This window comes from Anguilla rostrata, chromosome 1 (genome assembly GCF_018555375.3).
Source record: "Anguilla rostrata isolate EN2019 chromosome 1, ASM1855537v3, whole genome shotgun sequence".
NCBI lineage: Eukaryota > Metazoa > Chordata > Actinopteri > Anguilliformes > Anguillidae > Anguilla > Anguilla rostrata.
Genome location: NC_057933.1, coordinates 6736884 through 6755829, shown reverse-complemented (window position 1 = coordinate 6755829; position 18946 = coordinate 6736884). Strand labels below are relative to the sequence as shown.

Here is an 18946-nt window from a genome sequence, read left to right as displayed (position 1 = left end):
GGTTTGGCAGCGGTGGCAGCGCCGGCGGTTCCTCTGCTTGGGGCCGCCGCGCGTCTCCTCGGCGACCGGGTCGTCGTCATCGGGCTTCGACCGCTTCTCCGGCGAGGCCTCGCTCTCCGACCCCGAGGCTGCCGAAGACAAGCGCACGCTGGAGTCCCTCGCCTCAAACGCCCCGCCCCCCCCCCCCCCCCCCCCCGCCCCCCCGGCCCCCCCCCCCCCCCCCCCCCCCCCGGGGTCCAAACACGCTCCGGTCAAACTGCATCTGGCTGGGGCTGCTGGGAGTCTCGTCCACACAATGGCTCCTCCAGGGCTGGGGCTGCTCTGTTTCAACACAGCCAATTCAGGAAACAAACAGAGACTACATTACATCCATTCACCGGCAAATCCTCCTGGAGCATCATGGGAATCGTTCTAACCGGCGGGCCAGGAGAGGAGAGACGAGGCGGCGGGCGGTAGCAGCTTGCGTTTCGGGAGAGAGCACGCGCTTGCCTCGCCTCAAGGTCACAGCCTTGAGACCAGTTTGGGAGGGGGGGAAAAAAACACAACTCTCCAAAAAGCTGGTTAAAAAATAAAAAAAAACCTATCCCCACTACACCACTGGGAAAAACCGCTGTATGGTTCCAAAGCCGAAATTTCGTAATTTCTTTAAGTGTCAAAGAAAACTAAAAATGAAAAGGAACAAAAACAAGCGAAAGGCGCCCAGACAGAGATGCCAGAAAGTCAAAAAACTAAAAGTCATGTGAACGGCGTCTTTGATTCTGTAAAAACCTGAACATTTCGCCTCAGGAAATCAATTTATTTTTCATGGAGGGGAAAAAAAAAAAAAAAAGCACACCAGGGCAGCCTGGCAGTGTATTTCCAGCCTTCCTCAGGGGTTTTTTGGCTAAATATTTCTGCTGTACGAATCTAAGGAACCCTGGCCTGAGCCGTTCGGCCGTATCGATTTCCCGCGCTCCAGGACGACTCGGGCTCCTTCCCCAAACGCCCCTCAGCACTGAGAGCGGCCGCGGAGAGAGGGGCCGGCCCGGGCCGGACCGGGCGGACGCACCGCGGCCGAGGCTCGCGGCCTTTTACCGCGCAGTCAGAGAGTTAGCGCCCAGCTAACACGGAACGTCCCCGCACCGCTGCTGGAATGTCAGGCCAGAGTTACAGCGTTGCCGCGGCGCTGTGAGAACACTGTTTTTCGGCGAGCCCGGCGGGTGGAGGGGGGCGGGGCTACGGCCCCAGCGGTCTCAGCGGTTCGAGAGCGGCCGTTAGCCTTAGCGCCGATCGGCGCTCTCGCCGGCAGAGCGCAGGCCCCGGCCCGCGCCCCGTCCCCGCCGCTACTGCGGGCGAAGCCCAGAGACAGTCGTTAACGTTTGATTGGGTTAATAAATGCACAACAAGCACCAATCAATGGCGGAGTCGATTTTCCTTGTTTCTGCGCACCTGCCTTTCATTTCACAGTTTATGGCCTAAGCCGTATAAAGTCTGATCAATTTGCAGGAGTCAATTTTAATTGCATCATTATGCCTCCGAAATTTGTTTTCCCGCTCCGCTCCCACAAACACAAGAGCTGAGCTGATCTTGGAAACAGGCATTCGCGCACACACACAAACACACACACACACACACGCACGCACGCTGGCATGCAAACACACAGACATATACACATGTGCATGCACACACAGACCAACACACACACACACACACACAGGCATGCAAACACACACGCACACACACGTACACACACGCACACGCACACACACACGCGCACGCACACACACACGCAGATCCCCAACATACCCGAGTCACAGGAGCGTTTTGTGGGCGTGGACAGTGCGCTGTGGACTGTGTCTGTGCTGGAAGCTCCTGAGGGAAGAGAGAACAAGGGGGGGCGGGGCGGGGTCATGACATGTTCTTACAATTCCGGGTCAAGAGGTCATCTGTTTCCATCACTGGACCAAATCATAACCTGTCCCTGCAAACACTGTAGATCACTGAGCAAATAGGTTTATTCAGCCTGGTCTGTTCTGAAAGGACTTCTTACTTCACCAACATGATGCAAACCACAACAGGCAGGTGGAGCTCCAAGCTGTGGTGATTTGGGGGAAAAAAAAAAAAAGAGTATGTGCTGATCCACAAATTAAGCAGCACACCATCTTACCCGCACTCCATACGACTCGAAATACAACGTAGAACGGAGCAGAGAAATTAAAGATGAATTCATAAGGTTCGGCTCGGAGGACTGCTCCTTCTAATTTCCCATTTATCACCGCCCTGAGATCCATTGGCAACGAGGCGCTTTATTGAGAATGATCCCCCGCCCGGGCTGATAAAGTGGTCTTCAAACATTACGCTTATTCATACTGAAAAGGGTAAGATCCACCGGGAGCAGCGGTGTACTGGCTGACAGACGCAGGACTACCAGCCAGGAAGGACGGTGCGAATCCCAGGTAAGTGTTTGCGGTCACACCCTGCAGCGGAGCGCACAGTCCGAATATTCTCCACTAAACTCTCCGGTAATGCAAACGGATGCAAACATAAATGAACGCTGTCAGCTGGCCTCCGTGAGGACGCTCCAATAAACAAATAATGTCATGAAAAGTTGCTGCATTTGTTTGTTGCTTTAGCGATATAAGCACCAAAGGACCGCGAAAGATACGAGCAGAACTCTCCGGCCTAATTCGACGGAAAAATAAAACCGATCATTCCCGCAGACCGCATTCGTCAGACGCGGTCTCTAAAAGCAGGGCGGTGGGGTGCGATTTAAGTGGGGCGAATTCCTCATGTGTTCTAAATGCAGGAGGCTAGAGAACTTGAAAGCGAGCCTCTTTAATTCACCTCAAGCTCACGCCCGAGCACTTTAACCTCCAGCCCTGGAAGGCCGCGCCAGTTCTGCCCGGAAACAAGATGAGCGGGCTTCAGCCAATCAATGACTACCACAACACAGCTACGGGCCAAGAAGCACCCAAAACACACGCTGCCTTGAGAGAATTCAAAAGGAGCCAAAAATAACGAAAATACATATAAACGTGTTAGAGGCACGCAAATGTTTAAATGGCTGTGTTGCATCGTGGAGTTCTCAGCATTATTTTAGCTGGAGTGAACGTTTGCGATTCACGCATGATGAAGGATATTTCTGATATTTACTTCTGATGGTGACTGGTGCAGGGGCAGAAGCTTCTAGAAACGCATCACGGCACAAGCCGTTTCTTAGGTACCTGAAGTGCATTTCCTCACTTGAAAGCGTGAACCGATTGGCCCTCCACCAGCCACTGTAAACTCAGCAGATCAAAAGAAACTCCTTTAAATACCCAAAGCATCCTTCACCACACACAAAAACTATCTGAAACTGAAAATAAAAACTCCAGAAAGGGACCTATCCCTCTGAGGTATGGACAGCAGATAATGGCCCGGTATCACCACCCCGGAGGCAGTGAACTCTCATATCAAACAGAGCTACGCTGGATGCATGAGCTCCCACAGCATGGTCTGTGTTCAGAGCCGGTCAGACGGGCTGCTTTCACTGCGTCACCAGGCACACAGCTTCACTGCAGCCGCCAACTGGGCCAGAACGAATATAGTAGCGACACAGCGCTGCGGCAGAAAATAGCAGCACATCCGCTATGATATCAGCAATGTTCCCGCTATGATATCAGCAGTGTGCCCACTATGCTATCAGCAGTGTGCCCGCTATGATATCAGCAGTGTGCACGCTATGATATCAGCAGTGTGCCCGCTATGATATCAGCAGTGTGCCGCTATGATATCAGCAGTGTGCCCGCTATGATATCAGCAGTGTGCCCGCTATGATATCAGCAGTGTGCCCACTATGATATCAGCAGTGTGCCCGCTATGATATCAGCAATGTGCCCACTATGATATCAGCAGTGTGCCCGCTATGATATCAGCAGTGTGCCCGCTATGATATCAGCAGTGTGCCCGCTATGATATCAGCAGTGTGCCCGCTATGATATCAGCAATGTGCCCACTATGATATCAGCAGTGTGCCCGCTATGATATCAGCAGTGTGCCCGCTATGATATCAGCAATGTGCCCGCTATGATATCAGCAATGTGCCCACTATGCACAACCTGCACAGTGGCTTAACCTGAGCTCAGTCCACACGTCTGCATTTCATTAAATCAGCGGACTCAGTTTTTTCCCCCCACATTGGCACACAGTGCCGGACCACTTCACGTTATTTTTGGCTAAGTGGTCTGGTGCCCCAGAAAGCCGGGAAAGTGAATTAGACTTAATGGGTCCAGAATGGGTTGTGATACAAAGTATTTTGCATGCATTATGCTGATTACACCACCGCCCCCCTCCCCCTGGCCCCCGGCCCCCTTCTCCACCTCTCATCACGCGGCTCTTACCCTGCGGAGTAGTGGAACAAGTGGCTCCTGTGTCCTTTGACGACGGCTCCTCCGAACTGACAGGCGTCGACGACAGGGATTGGCTACTGCTGCTGCTCATATCGCTACAGAAGACCGCCGATTGGCTGCCGCTACTGCTGGGGGAGGGTCCGGGGGCGCAGTCCTCGTCTGCCTGCTTTTTCTGAATGTCTAAGAGAGGGGGAGAGACAGAGAGTTTACCCCAGAGGCAGCGATAAAGTGGGAGAGACAGGCAGAATGGTGATGAGGAGGAGGTCAGATGAAGGTGGTCTCACTCCATCTTTCTTTCTCTATCCCTCCCTCTACAACTCTGCCACATACAAAAACATTAGACACACAGACACACCGACACACAGAGTATGTGTGGACCCCAGGACACCAGGTGAAGTGTAATCAACTGTTTTGAAGGTCCAATTAAATATCTTGTGTCCTTACAACAGCAACCAAGCCTAAACCCTGAGAGTGAGCATCCCCTGAACAACAAGCTACCTCTACCTTCCCATCACCCTCTCCCTCCCCCTCCCCCTCCCCCCTCTCCAACCTTAAAAACACACTCCGTGTACTAATCCTCCTCCTGGCCCTGGCTTCACCCTTTCCGTAATTCTCAACTGGTAAGACCCAAATCCTTACTGAGAACGAGCCAGCCATTCAAATGCGTTCGAGATCATCACAGCCAGCCTTGCCGGAGCACAGAACCCCGGACTCAAATGCGTTTGAAGGCTTCAGACAGCCTAGCATGCACTGTGTGGTCCGGGCTGTCTGCTTGTTAATCAGCCTGTCCGTTACAGCCCACTCTCCCTGTCTGCGTTAGCCTATAATTTATAAGGCGGTACAGTGTTTCGTGGCATGGAAGCACTGTACTGCACTGCGCTGCACCCTCAAGCCCCTGCATTTACTGGTTACCATGGCCACCGCGGTCTCCTGATATATACATTTCACATTTTATAGGTTTTAAGTGTGTGTGTAAGTATGTATGTGGGTGTTCATAAATGTGCATGCATTAGTATGAATATGTATGTGCATGCCTGTGTTTGTGGGTGCTTCTTAGTATGTGTGTGTCGTTTTATGTACTGTGTACGTGCATGTGTGTGTGTTTGTATGCAAGTGTGTGTGTGTGTTGCCATTTTTCCTGCTATGGGCAAGATGAAATAAACACCCTGTGTTTATAAATAATAAACCAGACACATGACACACAGGTAATTCTGCAGATACACCTGAGATTACCATGGAGGCAGTGCCTGCAAACAGGAAGAAAGGAACACTTACCAGCAAAACATTTGGAGCAGAGGTTCATGGTTTTGCTGGACCTAGAAGGGAGAGACAGAAAAGGGTTAATGCTGGCAGACAGAGCAAGATGCACAGCGAGCTCCTTGGTAACCACAGGCAATGGGTATTTTTGAAATGTTAATGACTTTTGACTTTTCTTGATTCTTTTTTTTATAATAATAATGATACAAAAGTGTTGCCGTTGTTACTTATGTGCATGTCCTCATGGCTTTGTGCAACGCTGTCGGCTGAAGCACCTTTGAGCTGTATTAGTTCTACAGCCCTTTGCAAATGTGTAACACACAACTCAGGCTTGGAACCAGGCTGGCTGCTTCAGCACCGGTTCTGATCCAGTTCCCACCTGGGCCTTGCAGGCAGTACCGATGCTGACCCGGCTGGGGCTGGCCCACTCACCAGTGAGCTCAGCTAAAGGCGGCTAAAGCTACACCAGCCCTGTCACTTCCTCTAAGGATGGCGCTCACTGAACATGGCGGGGAGAAAGCAGCGTAGCACGAGCGGGCACGTGCGCGGGCGTTCACACCGAGCGCCAAAGCAGGCAATGCCAGGGCTTTGCATCGCTCCCATTCTGGGAGCGTTTGCTCCTGAACACTGGTGAGCGCTACCTGGAACAATAACTAAGGGCCACATTGATGGACCTGGATGCATTAGTGCGCTCCAAAACCTCTCAGCTTCAGCTTACGAGCTCTCAACTGCCGCCACAGAAACAAAGACTTTATTCCCAGCTCACGCTACCAGAGCACAGCTCTACAGCGAGCAACAGAGGACCATAATGATAATGGCACTGGGTTCATGACCGAACAGTTCTATGTCCCAGGTAGGACACTGTCATTGTACCCTTGTAGTAAGGTACTCAGCCTGCATTGCTTCAGTATATATCCAGCTGCATAAATGGATGCTGTACAGTATATTAATTACAACAACAAAAACCTTTGTGCAAGTCGGTCTGGATAAGAGCGTCCGCTAAATGCCCGTAATGTTATGAAATGCGATGTAATGCAGTGTGACGTAATGCAATGTAATGCAGGGTGACGTAATGCGATGTAATGCAGGGTGACGTAACGTGATGTAATGTAATGGATGGAGGGCGTTAGAGTTTGTATTAAACCCGGTACTTTTCTCCTCATTCACACACACCGCTCCGAGCCGAATGACAGAGCAGGAGTGTGCGACAGCTGGTGCTCCGCCAAGAGAACCACAAACTGACACCGACCGAAAACACGGCGCGGCCCAAAATTAATTAACACCTGCACAGACATACACCAGTGACCTTCATCTGGGAAATGTCAAATAAAAGATAATTAGGCCTCAGCGAACGCTAAAACAGCCTCCCGTAACCGCACCACGCAGACGGGCCAGCGGGGAAAATCAAAAAGCCGAAACGCCTGACACTGTACGGGGGGGGGTCGGAGGTACTCATCGATTAAACATGCTCGGCTCGCCAGAGATCCATCTCCCCAGAGAATGGGTTCTGGGGACACACTGCCAACCCGGACTCCAGTACTGGAGCAGGCTGAATCCCGCTCTGTGAATAAAACAGGGGAGCCCGGCCTCCGTCTTTGGAACGGTGTCATTTCGTATTTATTGTGCCGTCACTTCGGATGAATCCAGCCAGGTCCGCGCGTCATGTGCGTCATGTGCGTCTGTATGTCTGTATGTCTGTATGTCTGTATGTCAGTTATCCAGCGAGTGAGGCCCTGATTGGCAAGCGAGAGTCTTACAGCAGGTGGAGCGATGACAGTGTTCAGATGAGTCTCTAAACAATATAACTTCTGCGCTGGTCTCGATCCACAATCGTGACCACGCCATGTCGCTCCTACTCTTCCTTTAACCCTTTAAGGCTTGAGATCCCAAATATGTTACTGGAATGTTCTTAACTGAGCATTCCAGTGATGGTGTAACAATCACTACTGGTAACTGGGAGCAATGGAGTTCTAGAACACAGACTTACAATTTTGAAAAACCGTTCCAAATAAACCTAGTCTTCAAGGAGTTAAGTAGTCAAGCACTCAATGTTGACTCTGAAAATTAACCTAACATTCCAAATAAACCTGCTCTTCAAAGGGTTAATGCAGTTCTGTACGGCACCCCCTCTCTCCAGACCCCAGAGCAAACTCAACACTCAACACTGACCCGGTCTCACAAATCTCCATTAATGCCAAGCGTAGTCGGCCCAACAACTAGGCTAACACGCTCTCCGAAACCCCACCGTGGCAAAAAAAACGCCCAAAGATTTTAAAAAAAGAAATATTAAAATAAGCACCGAGGGCGACGGCAGAAATAACAACAACAATCAATCCGCCGTCACAACCGCTGGTAATCACAATGATTGGCAATCAGGGGGGGGGGGGAAGGATGGCGAGGTTAACCGGAGCGGGAATAATGCATGCTGAAGAGCGCGCTGATGAGCGGCGCATTAATGAGCCCGCGGGGCTGATCGCGGGGCTGTTCGCGGGGCCGCTGCGCTAACGAAGGGGGGGGGGGGGGGGGGGACCCTGATTGGGATGACTGACAGCCCAGACTGACGCTGTCACCACGGAGACGCCACGCTGAGTGGCAGCCGACGCAGAGCGCGGGGGCGCGGCGGGGTGGGGGGGGGGGGGGGAGGGTGTCTCGAAGACGGGAGAAAGGAGGGAAAGTTACGACAAGTTATTCAAATGCGACAAATCGGTGATGAGTAGCACGCTACACAACATGCTTCACAAAACAACACAACAACAAAATAATCATTTTCGATCAAGTCAAATGAGACAACCCCAAACAGCGTAATTGGAATTATTTGGGTAAAAAAATCACAGGATTCCAACATCCTTTAATGATTCACACGTTCCAAATTACAGCAATCATTCAGCAATCTTTTTTCTTTTTCAAACGCACAAACACAAAAACAAAACGGTTCAAAGCTTGTTCTCTTATTACACAGCTTTTCTAGGACCTCACTAAAGGAAACATACGGTGTAGGAACTCCTCACAAAGCAGGCTGCCCTACTGTTCTAATGCTGTCATTTAAACATCTCACCATAAACCGAGACTAAAACTGCTCTCGCTTGTGAGCAATAAAACACACAGAAACCAATGTTCACACAGTGCGAAACATGCCTAACTGCCAATGTGTGCGCAGGGCCACAGCCACAGATAGCGCTGTGAAGCAGGGTAATCGAGCATGTCCAGGTTTGCGGCGGCACGCTCGTTCTGGTTATTCCTGGAATAAGAACGGTTTTCCCTACGCTGATGGAAACAATCAGCTCTGATGGGGGGGAGAGAGATGGAGAGAATCCCACCCCACCCATAAAACCATTTCCAGCCCACCTGCAGGCTGACGTTCGACACGCCAGCCTGTGTTCATCTGACCCTCGTTGTGCAAATGAGCAACGCTCTTCACTGCACAGGAAATGGAGGGTACACACTTTCAGACAGCCGACCGTGCGTTTCAAAAACCGCTTACCCTAGAATGAGGGTGCTGATCATTGCTGAGAAATTGCACACTTGTAGGGTGCGTTTTAGGGAAATTCCAGCGTGCGGCAGCGCGACACACCCCAGGCTAAGGCCGACGCGCTAACAGAATGCTAAGGGGGCGGGACGCCGCCTCCTCTTTATCAAAAGCAACCGTTTTCGCCGCCGAAGTCGAAGCGGATGAGATTCACCCGGCGGACCCAGCGGGACTCCGCGGTGGCGTCAAGGGGGGGGGGGGGGGGGGAGCGCGTACCTGCGAAGCCATTAAAATTCATAGCGGTCCTAAAAACGAATTCGCTTCGATGTCCTAAATCACAAGCCTGCGCCACGCTTCACCCAAAAGCACCCGTACCAGTGCCAGACACACCCCGCTCAGCGGAACGGACCGGCAACGGCAGACGCGGCAGGAAGGGGTGCTTATGAAAAGCGCATTGGAATGATAAAACAGATGGGAGGACAGCTCTGGGCCTCCACATTTCGTGTATCTACAGCCGCGCGTTAGGAGCGTACCTCACACCATCCAAGAGGCAGAGCGCAGCCCACACAGGGCACAGGCATGAAACAGCCACTTAAAGCACGTCCTTTCTTTCTCCAGTCCGTTCCGCGTGGAACAGAGAGAGAACAAGAACAGAGGAGGAAAAGAGGAGAGCGGAGAGACATCCTTGCCTCTCTTACCCTCTCCGTTTCTCTCTCTCTGCCTATCTCACTCTCTCTCACACTCACTCGCTCACTCTCTCACACACACGCACACACACAAGCGTGCGCACACAAACGCAAACGTACGCGCACGAACGCACGCACACACATCACTCCAAACCAATCAAAGCGGGGGCTCTCCTGGGACAGCGAAGCTGGAACCGGATTAATCTGACATCTCCTGTTAAATGTCACCGGCAATTAAGGCTTATGAGGCCGGCGAGAGCTCCAATCAAGTCACTGAGCCCACCTCAGCCTGTAGCGCATCGGAAAAATCAGCAACTGATCAGGGCGGGGTGCCGGTGAGGGTGTGCGTGTGTGTGTGTGTGTGTGTGTGTGTGTGTGTGTGTGTGTGTGCGTGCATGAGTGTGTGTGTGTGTGTGTGTGCATGCATGAGTGTGTGTGTGTGTGCGTGAGTGAGTGTGTGTGTGTGAGTGAGTGTGTGTGTGTGTGTGTGTGTGTGCGCTGAGTGTGTGTGTTTGTGTGTGTGTGTGTGCGTGTGTGTGTGTGTGGGTAAGTGTGTGTGTGTGTGTGTGTGTGTGTCCGCACGAGCGTGTCATTAAGCCACTGCACAAAGAGAAGTATGCCCTAAAATCACTAGCACGGTCAACTCTCACACTCTCTCTCTCTTTCCCTGTCCGTCTCTGATTCTCTATATTAAAATTCTAATTCAAACATTAATTCAAATATTGCCAGGACCACACACATCAGCATCTCTCTCACCCTGTGTTTGTCAGAGTCTGTGTGCATCTCTCTCTCTCTCTCACTCACACACTCACTCTCACTCTCACTCTCTCTCTCTCCCCCTCACCCTCTCTCACTAGGGACAATGAGGGCTCCGTGTCCCACACAGAAGAGGCCACCGCTGCTGAATCAGCAGGACGGGGACTTAGGGGAAGGGCAGCCTGTCCTGAGCATAAACCGATTCCACACCGTCCCTACCTCAGCCTTCCGCGGGTTAAACAGGGCTCGCTGTCACCCGGCTCAGCGTTTTTCCATTCCCAAGCCAAAAATGTCCCCTTCCACTAATTAGAACTAGTATGAGATCATGTTACAAACAGAGAATGCAACGCCAAAGCCTGCTTCCTACACTCAGAAAAAAAACCACAGTCAGTTCCTTATCAGTTAGTGAGGCTAAAAGCTCCAGCTTAACTTAGATAACATCTTAACTTAATAACACTGTGTGGATATTTCCTGAATGCAGATCTGTAATGAACTTTTTAAAAAACTTAACACTTACCCATTCTACTACATGGAACAGTAACCACAGTAAGAACAGCACCCTTGAAAATGGGGTTAAAGCATGTTCAGTAATGCAAGCCTTATACAGGGAGCCTACCACAAATTACACGCCAATATTTACTGTAACACAGTCAAGGTCAATCTAACTTTCAGAGTGGCAGAGAAACTCGCCTCACGGTCATGTAAAGTTGCAAGAACTACAGATTAAACACGTGGTCACACTCCCATCTGTTAATAAACATTTAGGTGGTGGAAGACATCAGGTATACATTTACATTCTCAACCACAAAGCCAACAGCAATATTGAAATATTGACAAGTATTTGCTTACAGTGCAACTGAACCAAAGTCCAAATTCAGGTAGACAAGCCATTGATTCCTCAAAGCCATTCCAGGAGTCAAACAAGGTCAAAAATGCAAGATAAAACTTCTTAAATGTCAGGGAAAGAATTCATTTTAAATACCACTGGAAATAAGGACAGTTTCTCTGCTAAAATCTTCTGCTCTCAATACCTTACCCTCGATAGACAGATGCTCACATCCATTAATAGCATAAAAAATCTATGGCGGAGCCTCAGTGAGTTTGCCATTTGGCTGCATTACCCAAAACCGTGCAGTAATGGGCTGAACTTCACTGTTCCTGTTCAAAGCACAGGCCTGGGGGAAAAAAGCTTTCAGACTTCTCTACCAGCATTAGCCAAGCAATGGGCTGGTTTGGCATTTCAGCTGTTAATACAGTAGGGGTCGTACAACCTCTGCATTATCTTCTGTAGGATAAATACATGTTTATGAATGTCTACGACACTTAATGGTCCAAGGCTTAAAATAGAAATCGCACAATTTAATACTGAGGGACATCTTAATACTTCAGGGGAGGTAAAGTCATATGCAATCGTATTATACGTTAAAAAACCTCCCAGGCATGTGATTTACAATCTGATACATATTTCTCTGACCCCGGCAAGGCCAGTGATGAAACAAGTGAAATCATGAGCTATCCTCTAAAGCGGCCACAGGAAGACCAGACTGCGAGGAGGGTCAGCTGACCGGTAGTTTTGAGGACACCTGGATGTTAATGACCTAAAAACAGTTTCTCCACTTAATGCTGGAAGGTCGAGACGGACCCGTGGAGTGTATTAGGTACACTAAACTGTCGCTCCCTCAAATAAAGCCAGCTGTGTTTATCAAGGGGCTCTTCGCGTATAATCTAAAACGGATGTCAGTGTTACCTCCTGTCGTTCGGTTTCTGCAACTGACCTCCATTGCGCAACTCCTGACATGAAAAATTCAATGAGAACTTGTTAGCAAGCTAACGACGCTGACCTTATCTGACAGGGAGAAACTTACATGCTACTATGCAAAATGACATTATTTTACAGTGTTCAGTGTTCCGCAGGAATCTGAAAGAGGGATTAGGGGTCCCATGGGAGTATCCGTTGGCTAGCTAGTCAACAAACCGTAATTAAGCTGTGTGCAGGCTAGGGACTGATGAGTATAGTGTACAGTATGCTAACTAATTAGCTGTGTCGCCTCTTGCTTAGCTAGCTAGTAGCAACCAGGGAAATGTGGGCTTTGTGATAAAACTACAAATATTATCACGTTGATTCTATTACAGATTAGCACGAATGAAACAGTAATCTGGCTACCAAATGCTTGAAAATACAAGCTAAGCGAGCTACCTGGGTTGATTTATTTTAAATAGTTAAACAGCAAGCTATGCTTAATCTATGAGTGACAAAAGATTAAACTAACGTTACAAAATATTGGCAACTAGCTAAATAACACACACATGCTATCTTGCTAGTAAGACTGCTGAATGCCAACAGCATTGCAGCTGGTTATCCTGGCATACACTAAACGATTAGCTAGCTAGCTGTCAATTAGAACCAGCTAGCCGACATGACATAGCCAAATGTTAGCCAACGACGATCACTATTGGCTAAACTGTAACGTAATGTGTTAGATACGTCCGGGTCAGGTGGGTAAATAATTTGAAATACCAAATAATTTAGCTTTAAGCAAACAATGTGTCACTTGTCGTAGCTAACGGATGTAACATTAATGGTACTGCCCCCATTTAAATCCTGGCCCTAGCTAGCTAGCTAGCCACCCAGTCAACTAAAACTCCCCCACCCCCACCTGGGCCTACGAAATAACAATACTATTAATTTTTACTACTCTATAGCAGTGTAGGAATGCAGTCGATTTTCCGTCACTTAGCAAAGCTTCGACTAAATCCAAAACAAACGATTCAGCGAGTCTCACCCCCAGAATCCACAGGGACAGCGGGGAGGTATGCTGGGCGGCTTGCTGCGTTCACTGCCTGTGTCCCCCATAGTTCCAAAGAGTCGGTAGGTCCAAATAGGTGAGACCGGGGATGGAGATGCGGCCTGTTCAATATGAGGAGGTTCCTCGACCAGCTACGGGCTGAGAAAATCCACTTTCCTCGGTACTCCTTTGTCCAAATAAATAGACAGGTTGGCGTGCTTTGCCGACACGAGCGGCCGCCACAACAAAGATGAAACAGACAACACAATTTTTGTGAGAAAACGGCCGCGGACAATCCGAGGGTCCGCACCCGGAGCCAAGGCCGATCAGCTGGAGTGAAGAATGTACCATGCCCACAAAAGGGGGGTGGTCATTCAGGCCCAAGGAACAACCATAAAGATGATTTAAAACCGGACATATCCAAGTGAGTATGCCACACTTCGATGAAAACAGAAATGCTTAACTTATACCATTTAATCGCTGTAAAAATAGTAACTTTTTTTGTAAAGATAAGGACTGTAATGTCTTTTACCTAAGTGGAGTGGAACCTTCCATTTTACTGCCTTTTCGGGGATGAGCGCTCAGTAAAGAAAGGACAATACAGGAAACTGTCAATTCTTGGCCCACCATATTGGCTCAAAATTTGCATTGATTAAGATATCAAGACAGCTAATATTTTTAAGACTCTGTGGCACAAGTTGTGAGCTCGAGCCTTCTGTATTGATTACACTTTATTATTGATCCGTCTGTGGGAGGGTTTCTATAAATAGATAAGCCACAGCAAAAGTTACCACATACTACATTATATTACATTGCATTAGTTTCCTAATTTTGCAGGATGATTTTCCTGTTGGTTCGTTTTTTTTTTGGTTAGTCTACTACAAATGCTTCCAAAGTCACTTGAGAGCACCAATGAAGTCACTGTTTTCCTTGATTCGTGAATATGTGAGTACATTTTCAGAACACTCAATATGCAAGAAATGGGCTATTGGGTATTGCTCAACATGGGTGAGTTTCTATGGTTCCAGACGACTTGTAAACAACTAGGTTAACATCACACATTGCAAAATTTGTAAGTGTTGAATCCAAAGACAGGCAGGTGAATGCTAAAAGTATTGGCACCATGCATTTTTATATTTCATTGTGTTTATGAGTGTCAAAACTGCATTTACCTGTCCGTCTTTGGATGCCCTATTTTAGTGTTTTATTCCTTGGAATAAATCTATTTTATGGTTTATTCCTTCCCGAGAGCGTCCTTAGGGTAACCCCCCGTCTGTCACCGGTGTTTTCTGATTAGTGGTACTGACTGACGGCCCGTGGGAGCTGCACCTCACGTGAGACTGCAAGCCTGACATCATTTCCAGGCTGCTAAAATTTACTGGTGGTGCTTTACGTTTGGAAGTACCTTTGCCATAGTTTGTTCATTCATTCATTCATTCATTCATTCATTCATTCATTCATAAAATGAACTTGGCTTCATGACTCACATGACCAATAGCAGTTCTGACAGCACCACCTAAGCACAGGAAGAAAAGAATCATACTGGAGTTTGAGGGTAAAGGCTGTCAGCTGAAAGAGAGAGGGGGGTGGATGCTGTGGGAAGGATCTGCCAGCAAGCCCATCAGATATTTCCAGTTCATTCTGAAGGTGGAAAAGAAATGAATATTGCATCATGCACATTGCATTAGTTGCAGACTTTTCTTTTCTTGAATAAGCACCGCAGTATATTTTACACGCATCCCCTGTAGTGAAATGCATAGGAGATTATTTAATGCATAATTTCTAATGATTAATTAACCGCGTTGAACGTCGAGTACTGAAACGGCACATTTTTACATTTGGATGAGCCTCACAATCACAAGTTGCTGCATAAAAAAAGAAGGCCACCTTGGTTCGGGGATGGCTGAGCAACGCAAAGCTGCAGGCGACAAGAAGTGCGGGTGGGTGGGAAGGCTGGCAAAGATGGGCCATCTCCCATCAAAGCGCAGTGTCTCCCCCATTGCAGGATTAATCCAGCCCCAGGCTTCTAGGCCTCCGGAGACTGTAGCACACGACTTCAAAGACAGAACCACTCCCCCCTCCTTATGCACACATGCACTGCAATAAACACAAGAAGTTAAGGAATTAATGAGGCGCTGGTTCAAATATGAAGACAAACCAAATGCACACACACTTGCGAATAAAAAAATATATAGATTTAACCCCGCACACAAACGTACTGTATATACGTCCACCGAAAGATTTACACGATTAACCTGTAAGCTACTAAAAACAATCGTGTGCACAAAATTCTGTAATTCCAACCAATGAGTTTTACTTTGAGGAGAGCCTGCACTCTTTATCTATGCTGTGTAACTTTGTTGTTTCTGCCCTAAGGAGGACTGTAAAAAAGGAAACACGGTCTCCAAGGAGACCTGATTCATTTAATAGGGAGAAATCGAAGGGGTGAACACTTCTCTTAATGCCCTCCTGGGTAGCATCCAACAGCCAGGCACTTTTGGAAAACTTTGTGTGGAGTTTCAGTGAATGAGGTAAGCTGTTCAAACTTACATTCTTGCAAACTCATTCTTACATTTGCAAACACACATTCACCAATTACAGAATACTCTGTTGTACACATAAATGAGGAGACATTTGGTAATGTTCCCTAGATGGGTGATGTTTGCCGTACTGGGGTATCGACATTCAAGGGATGTATATAGCCTTTGTTTGCTTAAAAACAGAGAAAGAAACAGCGACAATCCCTGTTTATGTATACAATGTAGTTCTTTGTTTATCAAATAACATTTATCCTGCGGTTTAGATGACAACCACTCACCAACCACTGAAGGAAGGAAATGCACAAACGGCTCAAGCATCAGCCAGGGATGGGAGCATCTGATCGCACATCAGCGCCCCCTGGTAGTCAATGCTCGCCCCCCCCCCCATGTTCGTCTGCTGAGATGCTTGCAGAGTGTCCTCCTCCAGCTCATGTCTGTGTGAGCCTGACTTTCTATACTGCGATGCGATGAGAAGCGGTGGCTGACATCTCACGCTTCAGAGGAGAGCTCATGCTCTTGTGTGCTCTCTCCCAAATTGACAGCGGGGGTTTCCATCGGACCTTCCAAACCGGAGAGGTACAGGGAGGAAGCATGAAAAACAGAACAGCAGGAAATGTCAAAGTATGAGGTCACGTACCAGATGCATAGTACCATATGCATATGCTTACAGCGAAACATTTCCTTTAATTGCACATTTGCTGCTTGCTGCTCAGATCTCTACAAACAGCTGGCTGGCAGGATGTAGGGTTGCAGGGAATGCAGAGAAGAGCAGGTATCAGGCTCTCAGACGTCTGCACCGAACATAAAAAGGCTCCAGAATAAATGAATCTTGTGTTGTTTATGCGGCACAAATCTGTTTCTGTGCACTGCTGTGTAATATAGTCTGTTAGAAATATTGTAAATTTGAATAAATGTAATTGCCTTTATGAAAGCCGGTTCATAAACACTAATATAAGATGCAGGCATGCGTGGGGGAAAATAATCATTAAAATGGATTGCGTCAGAAATCCATGCGCGTACATGCTAGTCTATAAAGTAGCCGCTTTCCTATTATTCCTGATGCCATCCCCTCACAGCCTGTTCAACAATCACTGGGAAGGGAGCATTTCTGGGGTAACACATTTGTGGCTGTGTAACCAGAAAATGTTTACAGAATTAAACAGTCCCCATGGTATTAGGCACCTTCTAACCCCCTCACCCCCAACACACACACACACACACAGGATGCCTGCCAATGGAATAGTACAACTGCATTTGTCCACCGCCCCAAAGCAGACCACAGTATATCTGGTTTCTGAATATCAGCCTGTGCTTTGTCGGACGGAGTGCTTTTCTGCAGAATTGCAGGCAGGCTGCGCGATGTTGCGTGAGATTCCGGGAGCGCAGCAGGACGCTGGACCGAAACAGACTCGCCGAAAATAAGCCAGGACGCGTGCTCATGTCATACAGGACGCCGCTCCACCCCCGCTGCCGCGTGACGGCTTTTTGGGGGGGTTCTCATCGTGCGCCGTGGGGGCAACCTGTGTATGCTACCCGCACGCAGAAGCCTGGCAGGGTTAAAGTCCTCCTGCATCCCAGGGTGCACTGGGACGGGGAGCGCTCCTGCAGGGCTCTTCCGCCATCGCTCAATCTGCTGATCAAAGTGCCTCTAAACTGCTTGGAACTACAGAGAGGGAAAGAGAGAGGGTGCTGCGTGGAGCACGCAATTAGCAAAAATTAGTTTTCCCAAAACACACCCCACCGCCGCCCCACCCGGCAAAAAACATGTTTTTTTAAACTGTACCGCTCGTATGAAGGGAGGAGGCTTGGTCTAACCGTCTTGGTTTAACTGTAGGTGATGGCTCCATAGATCCCAGAGTTGATGCTTAATTAGTTTTTATGAGGCAGTAAACTGGGTAGGAAAGGGGGTGGGGTGGGAGATCAAAGAGAATACTGAGGAAAACCTCCTTCTGGCAAAAGGGAGAGAGAGAGAGAAAAAGTGAGAGAGCAAGAGGAAGGGAGGATAGGATAGGAGAGAGAGTCAGGGCGGGAGGGAGAAGGGGAGAAAGTGATTTGACTACTGATACTATCAAATGCAGTTTTATACGCTGTTGTCACACACACACACTCACGCACGCACAGGTTTTGATGGTTAGACGGAAAGAGGCATCAATACAAATTATTTGGAAGTAGACTATATTGACCTACCCAATTTGTGCATCATTTTGCAGTTAATCCAGTTTCTCTTCCACACCTCTTAAATGGTTTCTCAGATGCTTTTATATCACAGCAATTCACCGGCGTAATTAATATGCATTTCATTATAACCCTTTTTTTTCTTTTTAGAACTACATTTCATTTCTTTTTTAAGTTGCGCTGAATTATGGGTATTTTAACTGCCATCCCATGATTTATATTTTGCAGAGTATCCTATAGTAAGCTTTTCCATTACCCTGTTAGCTTATTTTCTATTTCCCCGCATCCAATTATTATGGGGGGGGGGGGGGCAGCAGCCAATCCCAGCATGCATTGGGTGGGAGGCAGGAACACACCCTGGACAGGTCGGTAATCCATCGCAGGGCACACACACCATTCACTCGCGCACTGATACCTAAGGACAATTTATAGAGTTTCCAATTAGCCTAATGCATGTCTTTGTGCTGCGGGAGGAAGCCCACGCTGACACAGGGAGGACATGCAACCTCCACAGGTCTTCCGCAGCACTCTCTATGGTCTGCCACCCCACCCCCCTTCCTACCCACTGCACCATTGTGCCACCCCTGTTTCCCCTCATCATATGTACCCTTTGACGGATTTTCTATATTCTCTGCTGATCACTGTCAGGTTGCATCGATCTCAGGCCCTTCCCCCTTGTCTGCTCAACTTAATTGTTTCTGTCTGTGTCTTGTTAAAAGAGGAGGACGGGTTGCCCCCCCCTTGAGCCTGGTTCCTTCCCAGGTTTCTTCCCATCTGTTACAGGAAGCTTTTCTTTGCCACTGTTGCCTTAGGCTTGCTCCTGTGGGGGTTTAGGCCAGGGTTGTCCGCGAGACGCATTGCAACAATTGTCTGTGAAATGCGCTATATGAATAAATTTGGATCTGATTTGATT

At 48.5% G+C, this 18946-nt stretch overlaps 1 protein-coding gene and 1 long non-coding RNA gene across 3 annotated transcripts in view; one reads left to right on the top strand and one right to left on the bottom strand.

Moving 5' to 3' along the window:
* The window catches only part of LOC135238782 (uncharacterized), a 15019-nt gene extending 1059 nt beyond the window's left edge, over positions 1-13960 (bottom strand). Inside the window, exons 1-5 of one of the 2 annotated variants that reach the window (XM_064306867.1) lie at positions 13851-13960; positions 5643-5683; positions 4359-4547; positions 1786-1851; positions 1-128 (exon numbers count right to left, since the gene is read on the bottom strand). The exon at positions 1-128 is cut by the window's left edge and continues 1059 nt beyond it. In XM_064306867.1, the coding sequence (XP_064162937.1) occupies positions 1-128; positions 1786-1851; positions 4359-4547; positions 5643-5683; positions 13851-13948 (522 nt within the window). In that variant the 5' untranslated portion in view covers positions 13949-13960. Of the gene's footprint in view, positions 129-1785; positions 1852-4358; positions 4548-5642; positions 5684-13315; positions 13665-13850 lie in introns of those variants that run through there. The other variant, XM_064306952.1, reaches the window with a different exon arrangement.
* On the top strand, positions 13648-17293 carry LOC135239009 (uncharacterized). Its single transcript, XR_010325244.1, has 3 exons — positions 13648-13742; positions 15695-15849; positions 16122-17293. It is a non-coding gene; the product is annotated as an uncharacterized LOC135239009 (long non-coding RNA).
* Positions 17294-18946: the final 1653 nt, after the last annotated feature.